This window comes from Abramis brama (genome assembly GCF_963993115.1).
Source record: "Abramis brama genome assembly, chromosome: 4".
In the NCBI taxonomy this organism is placed as follows: domain Eukaryota; kingdom Metazoa; phylum Chordata; class Actinopteri; order Cypriniformes; family Leuciscidae; genus Abramis; species Abramis brama.
In genome coordinates this window covers 55879365-55902637 of record NC_139966.1, presented here as the reverse complement: position 1 = coordinate 55902637, position 23273 = coordinate 55879365, and the positions used below count along the sequence as shown (strand labels likewise).

Genomic DNA, 23273 nt, shown 5'->3' with positions numbered 1-23273 from the left:
GAGAAGGAAGTCACTGTGTGCCAGACAATTTTGGCTTTTAGTTCCTTGTAAATGGGTTGTAATTGCACCATCGCACACCATTCATTCATTCACAGAAGCATCAGCATCGGGGTATTAGCTAATTAATTGCAGTGCATTGGCTTCTGAAGTGTCTCAACAACCCCTCATACATCTGGATGAAGAATACACTGTAGTTTTGGTTTATGGGTGAATATCACCAAAAAAAAATATTATTAATAATAACATTGTTAATATAAATGAATAATCTGCGTTGTACAAATGTAAATGAAATGACATGCATCATATTTCTACTGTAATAAAAATATATCTTTTTTCTGTCCTGATACATTTAAAAATAATTAAATGTTGCATAAATAAATAAAAAACTTTCAATTGTACCTTTCATTTAATATAATATAATATTGCAGTAATGGTAACACATTATGGTAATTAGAATTTGGGGAGGAAATAATGTATTTAATAATAATATTATGCAAAAACGCTCATGATCCTAGAAGTAGGATTCATTTTCTTTTAGATTTTAGAGTATAATTTCAACAAAACAAAAATTGCTTTTGATTTTGGGGGTGAAAAATAACTTGGGCTTTTATTGTTGTGAGATTCACCCTTATTTTTTTACGTTTTCAGTTTTATTGTCATTCCAGTCCTCGATTCTCTTCTTTGCTGTTAATGGGCACACAATGATTGATCAGCCATGACGCCTAAATTGGTTTGAAAATAAGAATCGACTGGCGTTATTACTCCAATGCTTTGAGTTATAAATCTCACACTCCTCCTCTCTGAATCATCTGAACGGAGAGAGACACGATGAGCTGTAAAGTTTGGAGGGATGTAAAATTACAGCTACTTTATGACATCTGCTGGAAAAACCAGTAAACCTTGACCCGAGAGCCAGACCTTATTTACAGGATCGTTTGTCATACTTTCGGTCTGAGCGCTATCCCAAGATGCACTGGAGCTCAGTTTGTGTGTGAGACTTCTTCCTATATTCACAACCTGGTGTGTCGAAGTGACTGTATGAACATTTACTTCTTTACCTCAAAAAATATTCAGGGTTTTATTTAATTAACTTTTTATGTATGTTTGTTGACATTCAAAAGTATGTGAAACACAATCAAATACTTTTAATGAAGTTTGAACTGTCAAATAGTCATCAGAGTGACCCCGTGACCTCGTCTGATGTGTTTATATATGCGCACTGATAAGGAAACGCAGGATGACGCTGGTGATAATTTTACATCAGATGGAGGAAGACAACGACTCTGTGTTTGGCAGGAAACCTCTGCCACTGGTTTCCTGTCTTCGGCAGATGAGCGTCTCATATCTGAGAGTAGATGTCAGACGTAGGAGGCCACCAACGGGATGTTTCGAGATGCACAAACACCAGTGGAGATGTTTGATTTAGATATTCAGCTATGTCTGAGAAAATAAAATGTTTGCTCATCGTGACCTGACTCATAGACTCATGTTTATGTAAATTAATTCGTTTTTATTAGCATATTGTGAGTAATTACTTCTACTGAAGTTCAGAACATCATCTATATTTTGCTCTGACACTTCCGCTATTTATAGTTTGTCAACATCGTCATATTATTTTACTAATGAGCCTCGTTTTTACTGATTATTATATACAGGTGAAACTCTGTATATTAAATTAGAATATCGTGCAAAAGTTATAATTTTGATGATTATGGCTTACAGCTTATGAAAACCCCAAATTCAAAATCTCAGAAAATTAGAATATTACATGAAATCAATTTAAAAAAAGGATTTTAAACAGGGGTGCAAACAGCGCGCTTTTCGGCGCCTCCCGCTTTTTTCACGTCAGTTTGGGTGACTTGTGTGAATCGTGCAGATCCGAAGATTTTTTTTTTAAGGAGGGGGGGGGTGGTTTGAGAGGGTCTGATTATAATTTAACCAACAGTAATTCTGGATTGCGTCCACCAACAAGTAAATAGGAAATAAGCGAATCAGAACACTGCGTGACACACACACTTCTCGAGCCGCGCCGAAACCGCGTGCTAGAAATAGAACCGCAACCGACGCCTATTTTTCACGCGACACGCAAGAGTGTTGGAAGTTTTCAGACAAAATAGAAGGCGCAAAAACATATTAATAAATTACATTTTGATGCTTGAAAGTCTCTCGGTTTTTGACAAATGCATATATAATTGTAATTTAAAAAATAGGCCTAATTATCGATTTTCAAATATTGCCCCTGTCAATAGGCCTACAGAACGAAATATTCTGTAGCCTATTTTGACCTTAAAACAACCGACGTTGTCTTTGCTGTATCAGGCTATATATATTATGTTTAACATCCAAATGTAGATGGTCTGTCGGCGCACAGAGCCACGCAGTCGCAGACAGCACGTGAAGTTCGTGAACACCGAATTCCCTTTTCTTTCTTATCTATTTGTGTTTGAACAGACATGTGCACGAAAAAATAAGCCAGTGTCCGTCTCAACGAGTTTCCCCGTAAACGCAGTCAAAATAAAACGGATGGTACTGGTATTAGATACGTGCATTCGTCTTAAAGAGACAGCACCCAATATACCTGCAGCTGTTTGTGTCACCAAAGTTAATCAAACAACAAAAGAGAAAGAGAAAAATCACGTTTTGTCAAAAGATAAACTGTATTAATACTTAATACAGTTAATTTACCTGAAAAACATAAAGCACTGCTTTATTTCTCGTGTATTTGTGTTTTATTGTATTTATATTTGTATTTTGTTTATTAGTTTTTATGCAAATGCACTAGGCCTACCCTACACAATTACCCCAATCATCCTAGAATTATTAATTCTTTACAAAAAGAGCTATTCAAATCATCAGGTGAAATTGTTTTCAGGAAGTAGCAGTAAAGCAAGAAGAAGAAGTGCAAGATAGTTTTTCTAAATTTCATTTGACTCTATGTGCCTATAGGGGTGGGTTGGGGATGGTGGCAATGTAGTATCTGGATATTTGCCGCGGGACGAGGGCTTCGATTACCTCTCTCTTTTTTGACCATACATGTGTTTGCACCCCTGTTTAAATAAAGAAATGTCGGCCCTCTGAAAATATAATCATGCATATGTAGTTATATATATATACTAAATATATTAGTTTCACCTTTTAATTTGAATTACTGAAATACATGAACTTTTGCATGATATTCAAATTTTTCGAGTTTCACTTGTAAAGTAACGCCATAGTCTTTAATCACATTGTGAAGTGACTTGAGTTTTTATATTCTGTATTTTCTGTAATGGCCTCATGAAGCTCGTTTTAAAATGGATGAATGAATGAAAGATGAATTATTAATAGTCAGATCATGGAAAATGAGTCATGATGGGTTGGTGCAATTATCCACATGTCAACTTATGCATATTCAGGGTGGTTTATAAATATAAGAAGCTTTTTGGGAAAGTTTGAATGAATGCCGTCTAAGTGAACGTGGTCGACGAGAACACGTTAAAATAAGTTGTTTTAGGTGAACTGTGTGTGTCTGTGTGCAGAACATAAACAACACTGTCATAAAGAAACCATTCAGACACTATACAGTTCTCAAGTTTTGGATCTCTCTTTTTATGTTTATGAAAGAAGTCTTTTTTTCTCACCAAAGCTGCGTTTATTTGATTAAAAAAATAAAAATACAGTAAAATTTTAAATTGTAATTTATTCCTGTGATCAAAGCTGAGTTTTCAGCATCATTACTCCAGTCTTCAGTGTCACATGATCCTTCAGAAATCATTCTAATATGAATTAGTTTTGCTGCTTCATATCTTTGTGGAAACCTTGAAACATGATTCGATTTTTTTAATTATTATTCAAAAGTTCAAAAGAACAGCATTTATTTGAAATGGAAATCCTTTGTAACATTAAAAAAAATGCCTTTACTATCACTTTTAATCAATTTAACGCATCCTTGCTGAATTGAAGTATTAACTTACTGACCTTACAGAAATTATTAGTTAATAATGTTTTTTGCTTTTCTATGAATGCAAGTTTTATTCAGTTTCTTTGGGGTTCCATAAAGTAACTAATAATTAAGTAAATCATAATCAAAATAAAACGCTTCCTAAAAAGAATACTTTTTTTTTTTTTTACCTGCATGTCATGTAAACATCAGTTTGTGTGTGTGTGTGTGTGTGTGTGTGTGTGTGTGTGTGTGTGTGTGTGTGTGTGTGTGTGTGTGTGTGTGTGTGTGTGTGTGTGTGTGTGTGTGTGTGTGTAAGTTTTCATTGTGTCCAGTTCACTGACTGTCCAGTCGTGAGAAACGTTGAGCAAACAGACGATCATTTAATGATCAACAGAGGGAAGAGAAACAGGGAGGAGCAGCGTCTGAGATGAAGGAGTGTGTGGGAAAGAGTAGATCAGTACAGCGCGAGTGTGTTGTCCGGCACACACAGTGTGTGTTTGTATGATCTCTGTGTCTGCGCAGACGGCTCTGGCTTGCTAACGGTAGGATAGGGCTCCGTTTCTCTCTGTTGCTCTCATGATACATCCAGACGGATGATGGATCGCTGGGTGTAGGCGGCGTTCTGTGTTGATCCTGAGTCTTGCACTGGTGTATGAGTGTGTGATGAGTATGATGTATGCTCTTGAATGATCTTGTATGATTTTGTTGGGCTGTAGACGTGCAGATTGTGTGATTCATATTTTTGTTCTTTCTGAACAGTTACTGAACTCTGGTAATCTGTGGGCTCTGGTAATGTTGCAACTTTAGATGCTGGAGTAACAGCATTTGCATTGTGTGTGTGTGTGTGTGTTTGTGTGTGTGTTGTGAATTCTGGACACGAGACAGCTGCTGGGTAATCTGTGCGAGTGGTTTGTCTGCGGATGGTTGGCCAAAGCATGACCGTACTGTTCAGAACGCAGGCCTCTGGGAATGTGTGCGTCTGTGTCCATATCAGGACATCATCTATATGGAAAGTCCCGTGTCATGCGTGACCCGGTCTCACCGCCTGTGTGTTAATAAAACAATAGAAAACTAGATTTGTACATTTATGAAGAAAATGTTTTTCGAAATGGTGTTTGACATGATGGCCAAAAAATATATGAAAATTCTGATTTACCTTTCACTACAATCTAACATATAATTTGTTATTTTATTAATATAATTCTCAAACGTATAAAAAAAAGTTATATATTAACACAAAATATATTTAACAAAACATTGAATTCTTAAATCTTAATATTTATAATAATATTATATCTTTATAATTCTATTTAAAATATGTATATATTCTCATATATAAAACAATGACATTCAGTTATCAAACATTCAAATATATATTTGAGAATTCAGACTATTTTATGCATTATTTTTTAGAAAGGATTTATTAAATTTTGTTTTTTACTATAGAATTATAGAGTAAAATACTAGGGATGCACCGAATATTCGGCCACCGAAAGACTTTTATCACCGAAACAATACGGCCGAAATGTTGTGATGACGCAAACAGCAGACACCGCGACCTGCACGTGCTTGTCTGAAGCAACATTACATATCTGCGGTGTGGACGTATTTAAATATATCTAAGAGTGACCCACGGACAGCGATTTTCAAAACACAGACATCCCAAGTCTTCCGGAAGTTCCGGGAGTCTCCCGCGTATTGATACCGGCTCCCTAATGCCCGCAAATTAGTTTAAATCTCCCGGAATCGCGAGCGAGCATGAGCGCGCATACGTAGCGCGCGCGGCAGAGAGAGGGAGCGAGAGACCTTTGCGTGTGTGTGCAGAGCAGCCGTCATTTCTCAGAGGTTTACCTGAGCTGTTTATGGTTTTTGCAACTCACGTCCATGAGCATATAACTGCAGATATTATTTTGGGCTATGGCAGTATTGACCTAAATGCACTTTGTTTTTATGAGAGAACATTTCATTTTTAAACCTTTCTCCAGGCCAGTAGGCTTTTACATTATTATTTAATGTACACATGAGTGGGGTCAAGTTAAACATTTAATTTTATACTTTGCAAATGCTAAATAAATATTTGCATAAAATTTTAATGGATTTATTCTTTGAAACTTTAATATTAATTTATGCAATTGCAATGCCTTGATTTTAGTAAACTTAGTACACAGTCATAGCCATAAATGCAATGGTACTAACAATAATTGGCATAATTTCTTTCGGTGTTTCGGTTTTCGGTTTTCGGCCTTGGTTTCCTCTTTTTCGGTTTCGGCCAAGAATTTTCATTTCGGTGCATCCCTATAAAATACACATACATGTTTCTAAATGTTTTATTCTTTACTAGATATTATCCATTATTTCATTTATTTGAGAGTTTGTGTCATTTGTTTCATCATAAGCATGTGAACACTGTTTCTAGTGCTCTCACTCTCGGGTCATTTTAAATGCAAAACAAGATTTGTTTATTTTCCGTCAGTATTTGTCCTCCTGTTTGTTTTTATTGCTCTGTTTCTTTGCCAGTAAAACTACACCTCTCTTCCATTCCTCTTTTCTTGGCATCTCATCTTTTGGCATCTTCTGCGGTTGTCAGATGAACCTCATCCACGTCAGCTGCGCGTGATGTTAAACGTCTGTCATTAGCAAGTGTTTGCTGACTCCTCTCCCACCAGCTGACTGACAGCATTAGCCGATCAGATGCGTTTGCCTTCCCAGACTTCACTGACATCTTCACTCCCCTGAAATAGATGGAAAGTGCTTTAGAGACATTACCACACTCTGTCTCCACAATGTTCTGTCAAACAGAACACAATTTAAAGGAGATTTGGAGCTAAAAATTGTCCCACCATCTGAAATGGGCCAGCGGTCAATATTAAGGCTGACTGGAGATCAGCGAGAACACGGCAGAGGTAATAGGATCCATCCCTGGACCAAAACAACAGGGATCCCGACCCATTACCAGCCAATGAGAAGCGCTTGAAAGCATCCCAGTGATAGATTGATACTGTATACACCAATATGTGTTTTCTTTCTCTTTTAGCATTCTTGTTACCCAAACGCTTATTTGCTTATGCAATAGGAGAGTTTTTGACTGTGAAAGAGTCTAAACATAAACACTAAATAAGTATTTTCAGCATTTATATAATGCTGTCAATGGCTGTAGACAATAATTGTAGTGCATCCCTCAGTTTGTTTACACGATTACTGGATTATTACTTATCTAACGAACAGGAAATGCATTTATAAGCAAGCAAGCAGGAGCATGAATAAAGATCAGCAGCTCATGAATATTAATGAAGTGAAATGCATTACCATTTGCCAAGTTGTGTAACATGATTTGTTGAAAGGCAGGTTTCAACAAAAGTGAGTTTTGGCTATTATCGCATACCACTTACACCCTTTTAACCAAGTCTCTTGCCTGGCCATATAAATATCATTTTACACATAATTTGCTATGTTTTTCCTTGCACAACAACCCAAAAATTTAATCTCTTAACATATAATAATTATTCAGAAAGAATAATACAGTTGGATCAACAGAAACTGTGGAGAATATACAGAAAGATGGACTAAAAATGTTCTGGCAGCAAAAGTTAGCATGTTAAAAACAGCTAAATGTAAGAAGTAATGATAATGGGATGACTTCAAGACCAAACCAAATATGCAACTCAATTCAACCACAACTTTAAACCAATAGACTTTGATTGTGTGTCAGTCCCGTAAACAATGAGTATAATCCCCTGTATCTAGAATTCAATTTATGTCTGATTTCTGTGCAGTTTTTGTCCTGTCGCAATCATTTTGCTTTTAAGATTGAGTCTAGTTACAAGTATTCCTTAAAGCTATTTTTGAATGCACGTCGTGAATGAACAGCCTAATTATCCATGACTTTCAGAAGACCAAAAAGAATGTGCAATACATATATTCATCCATAAAATCATCCAGTCTGTGGTTTGCCTGAACGACTGAAAAGAGTTTTGCACATTCCTAAAAGCTTTTGTGAGTGCTTTATTTCTCTGTAATTGTGCCCTCAGGACCGACTGTACCGCCTCCGGATGAGCGACGACTCTTTCTAGGTGTTTCAGAAATCTTCTGCTCTGGCTGTCGATGCTTCTGTGGGGTTTTTCTTGTTGTTTTTTAGTGACTTGGTGTTAAGGTCATGACAGTGCTGATCCAGCAGGAATCACGTATCGGCCCGTCGACTGTGACTGCTGATGAAATCCACGTGTGTTTGTGCAGGCAAGCGGACGTCGAATGCTCTTGAGTGTTTCACATTAATCTCCCTGTGGATTTGCTGGAAAACACCCGAACGCTGAGGGTTTAAAACATCAGCTGTCGTCTTTGTTTCGCAGGCCGCTTGACTCATCCAGAAGATGCTTAAACAGTCGTTTACGGGACTGTAAATCAAGGTGGTTTCACAAAATGTTGGCAGCTGGGGTATGAAACATAGTTAAACTTTAAACAAGACCGCTGAGCCGAGTGCCGAAAGCACCTTTAGATTAATCAGTGTGCAAAAAATGTGCATCTGTGAAATATTCTTTCTTAGTCAGTCACATCATGCACCTTGAATTACAAAATACTCCTCTTACTGTATTTAGTTAAATAACATCTATTATGCATGTTTACATGCATGTTCTTAACCTGAGTATGCTTAATAATAAGACAATGCATGTGGTCGTGTAAAAATAAATCATCTTTATCAGAGTAAGGTCATCATAAATGGCTTAAAGGGGACCATTTATGCACTAAGTCTTGATTTTGTTTTTGGGCTCTGCTGGAAAAGGTTTTCATGCTTTAATGTAAAATTGTTGCAGCTCCTCTCTTCCCAGTCTGTCAGTAACGCTCTGTTTAGTTCCTGTCTCTATGAAGCCCCTCCTTCTGAAAAGCACAATGTGCTCTGATTGGTCGGCTGGAGCAGTGTGTTGTGATTGGTCAAGTGCTTCGAGCGTGTTTGGGAAATGTCCCGCCCCTTACCATAACCGCCAGTTTAAAGGATTAATTCACTATAATTTACTCACCCCGATGTCATCCAAGATATCCATGTCTTTCTTTCTTCATTCGAAAAGAAATTAAGGGTTTTGAGGAGAACGTTCCAGGATTTTTCTCCATATAATGGACTTCAATGGCAACCAACTATTCCAATGTTCAAAGAAGGTTCAAATGTCCGTCTCAATGCAGCTTCAAAGTCTCGACACGATCCCAGTCGAGAAATAAGGGTCTTATCTAGCGAAACGATCGTCATTTTCTAAAAAACAAACAAACAATTATACACTTTTTAATCACAAATTCCAGTCTTGTACCATCTCTGAGATGCGCCAAGTATTACATCATCACGTTGGAAAGGTCACGAATTTTTTTTTAAATAATAATCAAATAAAATAAAAAGACCCTTATTTCTCGACTTGGATCATTTTGAGACTTTGAACCTTCTTTGAACATTGGAATAGTTGGTTGCCATTGAAGTCCATTATATGGAGAAAAATCCTGGAACGTTCTCCTCAAAAACCTTAATTTCTTTTCGACTAATGAAAGAAAGACTTGGATATCTTGGTTGACATCGGGGTGAGTAAATTATCCGCAACATTTTTTTTGAAAGTGAACTAACCCTTTAACACACTACTAACTAACTCAACCAGAATTCTGTTGGTTTATTGAAGTGCGCATGTGTGATACGTTACAGAAAACCAACCTTGCTGCTAATTTAAGTGCATCCAGACAGAGCGAGCGTTTGTGGAACTGGAGGAGGAAATATATCGCAAACTCCGACTCTATGTTGACGCAAGCAATTATAGAAATATGTTCTCATCACGTGGTACAGTCAAAATACTGCTTATTTATTGAACATCACATCTCACATAACAAATGAAATACTCATGAGTCTGATACAAGAATGATGACTATTTGACGTCAGTATATATATACATATCATTTTTTTTATATATATATAAAAGTATTGTAAACGTGGTTTACTTGCGTTGCCAGGTTATAGGTTTGTATGTAAACAGGTTAATCCAATTAGCTGATTTTTAGGAGTTATCAGTGTATTGGCATGTGTGTGTGTTTATGTTTAGGTCATTCATTATGCCCACTATGTGAGTATATTGACTTTGAATGAGTCAAAGGCAAAGCTTGAGGAAGCTCAAAAGGAAACCGGCTGATGCACGGATTGATCGGATCGATGTGCTGGATGCTATTTGGAGGATCATTTGCACCATGTTTGGGCCTTGCATGTTCGTTGTATATCTTTCCTAATTTGATCATATGTTCAGCTCTGTTTGACCATATGTAAATTCATTTAGCAGAATTATGTTGATTTTTCTCTCATATTTAGTGCTGAAGAGGGAGTAAACAGACTCCATGTGGTGCTGGTGATGAGCAATTGCATTGATTCATTCCTCCAGACAGAATCGAGTGTCATTACCATAATTTTGCATCAGACCGGCACCACAGGAGAACTAAATATGTGTCCGGAGAAACCTTGAGAACGTCAGCATTACGTCAGCATTTAGTTCGTTCTGCAATCTGAGAATATACTGACTGACTCAGGGCTCTACAGTGCGAGTAATTCACTCGCATTTGCGCCTAAAAATAGTTATGTGCGAACTTGAAAAATAATTTACGAGCACAGTGCGCGAGTGACGGGCTGTTCTCAATACACTGAAGACAACAGCGCGATGAAGCGAAGCATTGATTTCACATGGAAAGCAAGCAAGAGGACGGGGTCGCAACTGCGTGATGTGAACATTTGATGACGCGCTTAACTTTATTCAAATGGGAGCGACGATTCGCAACCATTGAGCCAATCATTGAAATAGTGTGGGAATGTGCGGGAACTGCTGGATTTTAAGTGAGAGAGTCCTCCCAACAGTGCTAAAAATAAACGTGTGAGAGCGTGTTATTGGCTATATGTCATGTTATAGCTAGATATGATGACGCTACTGCAACACGCATCACGACAGATGAGCGATCCATTCATCAAGCTAACGCGCAAACTGCCGCGAATTACGAGCACAGTGCTCATCACACAATCATATTCATTAATAGTAAAGAAACGAAATTATATTAGGCTAATGGTTACCAGTGCTGCTGTCGCTCTCTCCTATCGCTGATTTTGAAATGAGCTTATGATGATCAATAAAATGCTGGTCATATCTGTTGCTTTTGGTGACGTGAACTAGGCCTACATTAAATCTGCATATAACGCGGGAATAGAAGATCCGATTTAGTTTTGCGAAAACACACAATGTGACTAGGTGTAAATGGAATCGTTTTGATCAGTAAAAACGCATGAAATCATTTTGATCAGTAAAAACGTATGCAGTGACCAGGTGTAAACAGGCCGCTACACCATAAAAAAGTAAAGTAAACACTTAGTGAGCTAGATACGCAACACAGTATGAAGCCTAGGCTATAGTCATTATCTCAAAAGACCAAGTGCAAAAAAAAAACTAAATAATGAACTCCCGCACACTATCAATAGGCCTAGTTGCAAATGAGTATCAAAATTTTATTAGCAACCCACCAAATTTTATTTTAATTATGTCCCACCAAAAGACCAAGTGCATAAACTGAAGTTACGACCAAAACAGTCCACACTGAGGACAGGAAGACGACAAAAACTCATTTTTGATGTAACTTAATATAGGCTACTGCAAGTACTGCAAAGGAAAAAAGCAAGCAGGCATTTGTTTTGTTTTTAGCACTTTATACTTTATTGAGGTGTTCATTCTTTTTATATATTTTGAAGTAGGTTAAAATAATAATTGCATAATTATTAAACAGGTAACGTTAGTTCACCCAAAATAGAAAATTCTGTCATTTAGTACTCTCCATCATGTTGTTCCAAACCCGTAAGACTTTCACTCATCTTCAGAACACAAATGAAGAACTTTTTGATGAAATTGAGAGATTTCTTTCCCTCCATTGACAGCCTACACAACTACCACTTTGATGCTTCGAAAAACGTTCATAAAAAGATCATAAAACTAATCCATATGAATTGAGCAGTTTTTTCAGTCAACTTTTTTCACTGTGCTCCTATATTTCTTTGTGTGCTCCTAAATTTTTTCATTTAGGAGCACATGTACTCCTTGGGAAAAAAGTTAGCGTAGAGCCCTGTGACTTCTTTGTGAGTCTGACTACATACACGCTCATTCAAAATAATAATTGTGGTCGTTTTCATTTTTTTTTTTTTTTTAAGTCTCTTATGCTCACCAATGCTGCATCTATTTATTCAAAAAATATAGTAAAAAGTAAACAGTAATTTTGTAAAATAATTATTTTTTTTAAATGTAATTTATTCCTGTGATCAAAGCTGAATTTTCAGCATCATTACTGCAGTCTTCAGTGTCTTCAGAAGTCAGTCTAATATGTCGATTTTGGGCTTTAAAACAAATCTTCTTATTATTAATGTTGAAAACAATTGTGCTGCTTCATATTTGTGTGAAAACCATGATACATTTTTCATCAGGATATGAATACATTTTTTAAAAGAGCATTTATTTGAAATCAAAAGCTTTTGTAACAGTATAGTTAATGTTATAGTTAACATCTTTTCAACCGTTTAATGCATCCTTGGTAAATTAAAGTATTAATTTCTGTAAAAACAAAAAAAGCTAAACATAATGTCAATGGTAATGCATGACTGAGTCACAGAAAAGTTGCATGTTTTGCTTCGCTATGTACATTTTTAGGTGCGCTCTGCAATTTGTAATAAAAGTTTGACCCCTAAATAAATGTTCAGTGTTTTTTAAAAGGCGGTTTAAAATGATGTAAGAGGAAGATTCCAGTCATAAAAGACTTTAAAAAACCTTTCATTCACATGGTAATGAGCCGACGTCATGGGGGCCGACATCACATGACCAGCTGAATAATACTTGCACTATCTTGCTAACCGTCTTATTATCAGACACTTTTGCGCTCTGAATAAATTAAAGAGGGCTGGCTTTGAATCGTGGCATTGATAGCCAAAACACTTTTGCTTGATGCATTTGGCAAGTTCAAGATGACTGCCAAATCAGAGTGCACCTTTTAATATTCTAACATGTGACCCTGGACCACAAAAACAGTCACATAGGTCACAATTTTGAAATTGAGATTTATACATCATATGAAAGCTGAATGAATACGCTTTCCATTGATGTATGGTTTGTTAGGATATGACTATATTTGGCCGAGATACAACTATTTGAACATCTGGAATATGAGGGTGCTAAAAAATTGAAACATTGAGAAAATCGCCTTTAAAGTTGTGCATTTATGTCCGTGATTGTGCTGCATTCACTCACAAAAATATATGTTATATATATTTACAGTAGGAAATTTACAAAATATCTTCATGGAACATGATCTTTGCTTAATATCCTAATGATTTTTGGCATAAAAGAAAAATCAATAATTTTGACCCATACAATGTATTGTTGGCTATTGCCACAAATTTACCCGTGTGACTCGAGACTGGTTTTGTGATCCAGGGTCACATATTATCAAATTGAAATCTTCACCAATTCTTAAGGAGAAATGTCCCATCACTCTGTTGTCTAGAAGATAGCCTAATGAAAATAGTCATGGTTTGGTTAAAAGGCTCAGATGATCACTACAGACTACAGTGAATGGGAACTTTTGAGGCCTTCAGAATCTTCAGGAAGTTGTTGCTCATCCGACAGTTTTATCAGGAAACAGAATAGACAAGCATGGGCAGTAACATCAACACAGATGCTGGACACTTCTTGCAGGAGGAAGCGGAGCCGACATCGAGTTGTTTAAGGATTATCGAACAGATGCTTTTCCGGCTGTGCAATGAAAACATGCCGTTGTTCATGGTAGAAATATGTTTTGATAAGAACGGCTTCAGTTGCTCTCATTGACTGAGCTGGAGAATGGGATACTCCTATTAGTGCAGTATGTGCATTGCATATTATAGCGTTCATATCTTCTGTGTACATTAAATAGCCAGATGACCTTCTGCAGTGTTGTTTTAGTATTATTACATACTATTATAGTATTTATTCATATTTTGAATTGGCTTTTGGTTTTATATTTTCAGTGTAGTGTTTTGAAATCTTAAGAAGTTTTTTTTTTTTTCTATTTAGCTTTAACTTAATTAACTAAAAATAATTATTTCAGTTTTAGTAATTTTATTACTTCAACTTCATCTTATTTATTCTGTTAGCTGCCTGGTTGTTGTTGTTGTTATTTATTTATTTATTCAAAGTGAAAGAGGCTTTTTTTTGGATTGATTCTGTGTTTTATATCCTTAATCCCAGTAATGCTGAAACAGCTTTGATACTGTCATAAGTGGTCAAACATCATAAATCCTTGAGCTTTTCAATCCGCTCTAACTGTTATTATATTTGTACAGAGCTAAAATATTGCAACAGATTAGGTAGGCTGGTTTATCGTTAATTCAGACAGACGGACATGATTAGACTAGTTAGTTAAATGCCAAATATGTTCTTTTTGATTATGCAAGCTAATGAACAGCAATCCTCATGATTTGAGGTGTCATTCGTGCTCAGGCATTATCATGAACACGTTCTGTAGGTTTAATTCAATTACACCCATCCAGCGCAGCTCTGACATCTTTATTAATCAAACGATAAACTACATGACCTCAAACCGGCTTCATTTGCCAATTACTGTCACAAGTGTGTTTGTCGTACTGTGATTGACAGATGTGCCGACCAATTAGAATCCCAGAGCTATAATCTGTGCTAATCCACATTGTCCGGAGTGTGTGTGTGTGTGTGTGTGTGTTCTGCTTAGTGTCTGTTCAGTTTGATTTTGTTGCCAGTGTCTTGTGTGTCATTGTGTTTGTCATTTTTAACTAATGCTGCTTTTCTTTTTTCCCCTGTTTGTCTTTTTTTGTCCTTTTTTCCCCATGCCGTCTGTCTGTCTGCTGCCAACGTGTCACAACGCACAAAATCTCACCAACACCAAAACCAACACTGCCTGGCGGACCCTTGATGTGTGTGTGTGTGTGTGTGTGTGTGTGTGTGTGTGTCTGTGTGTTCAGCATCATGCAGAGAGCAGAGAGAACCCTGTCACCACAGGTAAGAAGCTGACATTCACCTGTGTGTCATCTGTGTGTGTGTGTGTGTGTGTGTGTGTGTGTGTGTGTGTGTGTGTGTGTGTGTGTGTGTGTAGCCTACATTTTGGGAAAAATTGTCCCCACAATATCTGAAATCCTTGTGGGGACATTTTTTGGTCCTCATGAGTAAAACAGCTTATAAATCATGCAAAACAATGTTTATTGAAAATGTGTGTGTGTGTGTGTGTTATATGTTCTTACATGGCTGTTTGGTTAATTGGCTAATTAGTAATTAGTTTCATAGTTTCAGTGATGGTAAAATATTCAGATTTCATCTCAAACAAGCATCTCTAATGAATGATTAGCATAAAAATGATTCAGCTTTGTCGGTTCAGCTTCTCTTTTACTTTTTTTAATCACATTAAGCAGTGTGTGTGCGTGGGTTTGTGTGTGTGGGTGTGTGGGTGTGTGTGTGTGTGTGGGTGCTATGTACGTATTCACAAGAAGCTTGTGTTAGTTCCCCTTACACATTTTGCACTGCGTCATTAGATCATTGTTATGCATATTTTGATGTGCATTTAATTTTCTCAGCTGAAGACGTGCACAAACACAATCATTACTGATTTACGGCAATCTTGTTGCAGTGAGAAAATTAATAATAGTATTACAGATAAGAGTTTCAGCACAATACCATGTAATAATTGTGCCTATTTTTATTCTGTGCATTGGCCACTAGAGGGAGCGCTGTACAACAAAATCTGCATCTCGGAGTCAGACAGACAGCAAAAAAATATGGCTTTTTGGTGTATGCAACTCAAAGCTATTTAATTTCTTTTGTCATTTGAAATCAAAAGAATCACAATGTCCAATTAAATCCAATTAAAGCAAGATGCCTTAAGAATAGGGTATACAAATAACTCCTAGATTTCACAATACTTCCCCAATTAAGTTAAAAAAAATGTTGTACTAGTTTTCTGAAATGCAAATGCAGCATTATCTAATTAAATATGCACTCATTTGCATACATTTCCAGAACAGAAAGATGAACATTGGATGAAGCCAGGATTTATTTTATTGATATATTAGAGTTTAAAGTTTATCTCTTTTTATCACTCCATACATTTGAAAATATTGTCAACAGACAGAAAAAAAATCACCCTGTTTTTAGGAAGTAAATCAGGCAAATGATATATGTGCCGTCCCCTCACAATTATCCTAATTTATAGACCAGCAAAACGATTTTTTCTGCGAACTCCATGAACTGCTAACGTTAGCTTGTGCTAAGTAATCTTGCTCGGTGACTTTAACATCCATATCGACACTCCCTGTTCTAATAGTACTCATTTAATTACTGTTTTGGACTGCTTTACTCTCTGTAATTACAATGTTATGGTTTCTGTGTGTATTCGACTGTTTGCATTATGTGATATGCAACTGCAATCGCTCATGTCTTGGACTTGGCAAATGTCTACTGTCCATCTAACTGATTATGTTTGAAGCGACCGTCTGTTCCTTACTGTTGTTGTGAAGCGTCCTTGAGCTTGGGAAAGGCACTATACAAATTAAACACATTATTATTATTATAATTATTATTATTATTTTAAATGAAATCTTCAGACATCAAATAAATAGTGTATTAAACACTCAAATGTTTTTTTTTTTTTTTTTTTTGGTAACACTTTACAATATGGTTCGTTAGTTAACATGAACTAAGAATGAACAATACTTCTACAGCATTTATTAATCTTAGTTAATATTAATTTCAACATTTACTAATACATTATTAAAATCAAAGGTTGCATTTGTTAACATTAGTTAATGCACTGTGAACTAACATGAACAAACAATAAACAGCTGTATTTTTTAATAACTAACGTTAACAAAGATCAACTAATACAGTAACAAATGTATCGATCATTGTTAGTTCATGTACATTAATGTTAACTAATGAACCTTATTTAAAGTGTTACAATTGTGTCTTTCCAGTAGAATGAAAAAATAAACATGTAATGAAAAGCCAAATAGCCCAAAATCTCAAAATTGACCAGTGCCTGAAAAAAAAATGTTTTTGCCTGTAGAGTATTGCCTTAAAACCAGATTTTACCAGATCAATCCTAAAAAATTGTGTGTAGTGTGAAAAACAACCACTGATTCAGCGTTCAGTTGTTTTCTAAATGCATCTTCTGTCCTTGTTATTTTTCCACAGCTGCCTTAATGCCCGGTGATGATGCGGCGCTTCTGACCCCGGGAAGGATGAGTCAGCGTGGGAAGGAGGCGGGGCTTCACACGCCCAGTAAAGACCTGCTCACAAGCCCCTCCCTCAGCCCGGGCGTCAGCTACACCCACGGTAAGAGAACACACACCACCACGGCTGGATTTCCCCCAGAAGTCTCTAGGGGCTGAAGGCTCTGTGGTCAGTCTGGCCGAGACGTTTTAAAGGTCTCATCTGCATGAGAGTGGAAATCTGATCCCAGACCAGTTCAGTTTACAGGTTACATTTCCCTGGTTACATCAGCTGTAAAGTGGTTTGAGAGGTAAAAAAAAAAATCAAATCACTTTATTGTCATTACACCATGAACACCTGAAGTGTACAGGTGGTGCAATCTCCAAAGCATGATGGTATGGATAACAAGTATAGGATATATGCACAATAGACACGTGTACAGTGGCAAACAATGTATACAATACAATATTACACTATACACTAGGGCTGTCACTTTACGTTCGAAAATCGATTGCACAATCGATCGGAACAACCAAAGCAAGTTTCGAAAACGAAAATAGGGAATCGATTTTAATGGTCTTTTCTCGGACCGCGTCCAGCTCGTCACGATACGCCATCACACAGCAACTGCAGGCTCTGACAAACACACATAACAGCAAATTATACTTCTGCATAATGCGTCTCTTTTTACAACAAAACTGTGAATTCTGCCGGTATTCAGACAGTCTCATGCATGCAGATACAGATTCGGGCTACGGTCTACAATCGCCTACGTAGGCGAAATTTGTTTGACATTTCTAATGGTAAACACAGCCATGTTGAAGCCTGCAGTGATGTTTTTCATTTATGCTATGGCAGTCCACTCTGCTTATTGTTTTTCGAGAATGTTGCACTCCTGTTTGTCATTGTGCATGAAACTTCACGCCAATAAATCATCAGAAATATTTGCTGACTTGTGCACGTCTCAAGCGCCCTCTTTACGTTCGTCCTAATGCCTGTTAGTTGTCCGTGGATTTGCCCATATTTGGCGTTTAAAATGGAAACGTCTTTAGACATGGAAAATTGATTTTACAATCGATTCAATGAACACTTATGTCTCAAAAATCGAACAGGATTTTTTCACAAAAGTGACAGCCCTACTATACACAGAGCACGAGGACTTCTAGTTATTTGTTACAGTACAAATATTCATTGCAAAGAGGTTATTACATTGTTCTTAAAGGTTTTGAAAACAACAGTAGATCATGTATAATGGGACCAGAAGCAAAGTCAATCTTGACTTTAACACTTTGTTGACTTTACCAGAGCAGTTTGAAAAATGTCACAGAAATGTTCTGTAGTGAATCTTTCTGGTTACACTTTGCACTATTTTATTAGCAAGATATCACTCTTTGAGCAATTCCTTCATTGACAGCAGTTTGAATGAGGAAAGCAATATATTTGTCATAGTATCCTTTCAATTGTTATGGGGATTAGTAAGCCAACATTATTATATAAAATATTAATTGTTGAATAATAATAGCCATCACAAACTTTGTATTTAATATATATTATTAAATAAGTTGTAAGTAGTATTTTGGATACTTTATATCTGTAATTTGAGTTTAAAAAACAACAACAAAAAATATTTTTTAGTGCAAGCAAGCCATTATATTGGAATCCTGTTTTCTTCTGTTAGTCTTTTAAAGGGGTGGTTGATTATGATTTCACTCTTCTAACTTTAGTTAGTGTGTAATGTTGCTGTTTGAGCATAAACAACATCTGCAAAGTTACAACGCTCAAAGTTCAAAGCAAAGGGAGATATTTGCTTTTAAAGGAATGGCTTTTTAAGGACTACAACAAACGGCTGGTAGAGACTACACGACATTCCTCCCGGGTTAGTGACATCACCAACCCTAAAATTTACATAAACCCGCCCCCGGAACACGATTTATAGATTATCATGACAGAATATGCTAATCAATGACTCAAAGATAGTTAACTACACATAATTCATCAACTAAACATTCAGAAATGTCCTGTTGCTTCTACATGTTGTCACTTCTTCTTGAGTCTCTCCATCATTGTCCGACTCCGGTTTGAACATAAAAGGCTAAACGTTTTTTACATTTTCAGTGCATGTCTGTGTGAGGTAAAAGCTCCGCCCTCTGTGCCGGGAGCAGCAGCTCATTTACATTTAAACGGACACACACAAAAATGGTGCGTTTTTGTTCACGTTCATGCACTCTTTCTATTTGCTCTTCTCTTCTAGGGCTTTGTTAATGTTCCCATACTAAAAGTTGCCAGTCATTGCATACTTTGCATGTGCTGCACTTTATTTGTACCATTTTGTTTTATTAGTATATTTTAATTTATCTATTTATCCTTTTTAAGGGTTTGAGAGATAATAAAGATTTTGTTTGATAAGTGCGAATTCTGATTGTAAACCTTGAAAACCAAAAAGTAGAGCAAAAAGGTGCTAGACCCTGACAGTCCTGTGCGGTCAAAGTTCACGCTCACTGATGGTATGTGGTGTGTCCATGTGATCGCCATAATCCCTGTCATTTACAGCCACACACACACACACACACTCCAGTCTCACATCTGTACACCACAGTTATTAATGTTTTCAGAGGATTTGGCTTTTATAATGATGATTTTAATCTGATTAAATGCACCGCGTTCCTGTTTGTAGAGCTTATCGTGTGTTCCCTGATGCAAGTGTTGCGTTTGGAGCGTCATATGTGTGGCGTGACAGTTGTTTTTCACGGTTCTGGAAGGCTTGACGCTGACACACACACCATCACATCTGCACAAAACCTTTCAGTGCCTTCGAAACCCTCTCGCATCATGTCAGGTCTCCATAGCAACAGTAATTGCACTTCGCCATTCTTTTGAAAGCCCATTCAACCTCTCCTGTGTATTCTCGGATGAATCAGGGCAGTTTGGGTGTGTTCTGATGATTACAGATGTATAATAGAAAGTTTCATTGTGAGTTCATCTTGCAGATGTGGGCCACGTTTCACTCAATTATTCAGTGCCGTTCTCAGCAGCAACCCGACACGAGACACAGCTTTCTCCCGGTGAGAACGCACCCGGAATAGCATCAGCACACCAACTGAGATGCGCACAAATCCTCTTTACTGGCCTTCTTGCTCTGTTTGAGACAAGAGCATGTGTGCTTGGCCTGGATTTATTGGATTACAGCCCGTCAGTAAATGAGGTTAATATGCACACACAGAACGCAGCTCAGCCAATCAGAAGTTGCTTTTCCTAGATGTTCCGTCACTGTGGCCAATCAGACGCAGGGTAATTTGCATATGGGAGGTCAGGTGTGAGCATGCTTTTCACATTTCGTCTACTGTCTGGGAATATTATGGCAGTTCTGTGGACCAATGAATGTTTGATCGTCAATGGAGAGGGTTGGACGTAAAACTTTTTTGTATGAATGACTTGTTTATTAATCTTCCTGCACACAAGGCAAGTACTTAACTAGTGCTAGTACTCTATTGCTTACCGGTAGTTAGAGTATGCTTAGTATAATTATTTCATGTTGTTTGTTTGTATAGTTATAGCCTCCTTTGCCTACAATGGTACCTGGTGAGAACAGAATTCAAGTTTTAGTAAATCTACTCATTAAAATGTCATAAAGTGATTTTGTGGTGGAGTATTTCAACTTGAAGATGACAGATGAGATTGGTTTCTTGAGGATACTAGTTGTCTGGGAGGTTTGTTTAGTAGAATTAAATGTTGTCTGACTCATAACGCTTATTTGTTAGGCTGGTAATCCAGGCTCATAGCCGGATTGCATAAGGCTTCCAGAGACGAAGACTTTAGCACCATTAGTGCATTGACCAGGTCTCAAACACATGCTGTCAGAAAGCATCATATTTGTTGCTTTTGCTTATTTTATCACTCATTTGGAGTCGTATATTTGAGCTATATTCAACCAGCGTCATGAGGTGCATCCTGGGATGCTTTTTACACAATACTAAAGTTAAAATATGCTGGGCACTTGTTGGCTGCAATTTTAGTTTTTTTTAATTTACAATTTATATCTTCTCTATTTGTTTTAGGGATGCACAATACATCTACTCTAGTGGTTATCGGCTGATTTTAGTGTTTTTCAATGTATCACTATCGGTCAATATTGCATATATCAGCTGATATTAGATAAATGAGCTTGCTTTTTCTCCGTATTTATACATTTAGATTACTTTGCTGTCATTAAGGATCGCGTAAACTATAGTCAACCACTCGTTACAGCCACAGGCACGGTTATACGGTTCTCTGAATCGTCTTTGTGAATAGTACAGTGGTCTGAATCATTAACCGCTCGGCTGCTGCTGACACTAATACGCTAGTTCAGTTTAACCTGCTGAGTTACTCATTTAGTTGAGTGGGAAAGAGTTCAAACCGTAACTGTTTTTCTTGCGGAGATCAGTTTCGCATGAGGAATTCCCACACCTGTTCAGGTTACTACAAAAACTCTCTCACACACTGACTGTTGCAGATAACACACTACTGAGAAAATGAATTGAGCTCAATGAACGTAGCACAACATAAGATACAAAGGGTTTAAGAATTAAAGGAACAGACTGCACTTGAGTACAAGTCAGGTGGCTTTTTATGGAAAAGATTAACATGGTGTTGACCTCGGGTGTTTTTCCACATAGTTTACTATACGTGTGGGTCAGATGGTCTGACTTCCCCCTCCACAGTGGATAAACAGATCCTCGTCCCCAGAGGAATGCCTCCAGATCTATGACTGCCGTCATCAGCGCACAGCTTACGGCTCAGAGCTAAAGTGGGCATGTTTTCACCAATCTTTGGCTAAAGGAACATCGCCTGCTGTGTTTGATTGTGCTCGCTAGCTTTACGGATTACCAGCAGAGATACCTGCTGAAGTTAGCCGTTGACTCGCCTGCCATATCAGGTAATTCAGAGACACAATCAGCCCGTAAAGACTCTCCTGATGGGCTCAAGACCAAATGGCTAGAGTGCAGTAAACAATTAAACAGCCAAATTCCTGAATCCGATGGATGGATGGATGGATGGATGGATGGATGGATGGATGGATGGATGGATAGATGGATAGATAGATAGATAGATCGATCTGTAGATACATGGATAGACAGATTGATAGATAGATCTGATAGATAGATAGATAGATAGATAGATAGATAGATAGATCTGTAGATACATGGATGGATTAATGGATGGATAGACAGACAGATTGATAGATAGATCTGATACATAGACAAATAGATGGATAGATAAATAGACAGATGGATAGATAGGTCTGTTGAGACATGGATGGATGGATGGATGGATGGATGGATGGATGGATGGATGGATTGATTGATAGATCTGTAGATACATAGACAGACAGATGGATAGATAGACAGATGGATAGATAGATCTGTAGATACATGGATGGATTAATGGATGGATAGACAGATTAATAGATAGATCTGATACATAGACAGATAGATTGATAGATAGCCAGATGGATAGATAGATCTGTAGATACATGGATGGATGGATAGACAGATTGATAGAGCGATGGATAGATAGACAGACAGGTCGTAAATAGACTGGTTGGTCAGTAGAGAGAGAGAGAGAGAGAGAGAGGTCTTGGGTTGTTAAATGCCGCTCAAATGAAGCATAACTTCCATTCAGTACAAGATAATGAGCAATAGGCTTTGAATTATACATCCACCAGAGCATCTTAATTAGTTATGTTAATCAGGGCATCATTCACAGCCATCCTGCTGTCTCATCCGTTTGGTGCTCCTGGTTCTTTTTGGTGAGACTGTTGCCTAGCAACTTCAGAGTGACATCAGCAAGACTCTGGGAGGAATGCTCTGATTGGTTAAGATGCCCAGTGTGAATTATGATTGGAAAGAAAAAAAGTGTTTAAAAGCCTCTTGAACTGCTTTATCCTTTACTCTGATTCATCTGGAGCTCTTCTCCAGTTCACTGACCAGAAACACTGTACGCTGTACTGAGCTTTAGAGCTTCACAGTCTGAGACCAACTCAAACTCCTGTTCTCAAACAGCTTCTAAATTGACTTGAAGAAAATCACTTACCCCCCTTTGGATCCGAGTAGGGCTGCACGATA

At 37.3% G+C, this 23273-nt stretch overlaps 1 protein-coding gene across 7 annotated transcripts in view; it reads left to right on the top strand.

The window, feature by feature from the left end:
* osbpl8 (oxysterol binding protein-like 8) overlaps window positions 1-23273 on the top strand; it is a 70074-nt gene that overhangs the window by 18882 nt on the left and 27919 nt on the right. For 2 of the 7 annotated variants that reach the window (XM_084111166.1, XM_084111165.1), the window contains exons 3-4: window positions 14931-14967; window positions 17152-17292. In XM_084111166.1, the coding sequence (XP_083967292.1) occupies window positions 14931-14967; window positions 17152-17292 (178 nt within the window). Of the gene's footprint in view, window positions 1-4370; window positions 4465-14930; window positions 14968-17151; window positions 17293-20488; window positions 20629-23273 lie in introns of those variants that run through there. The other 5 variants (XM_084111168.1, XM_084111172.1, XM_084111169.1 and 2 more) reach the window with 4 other exon arrangements.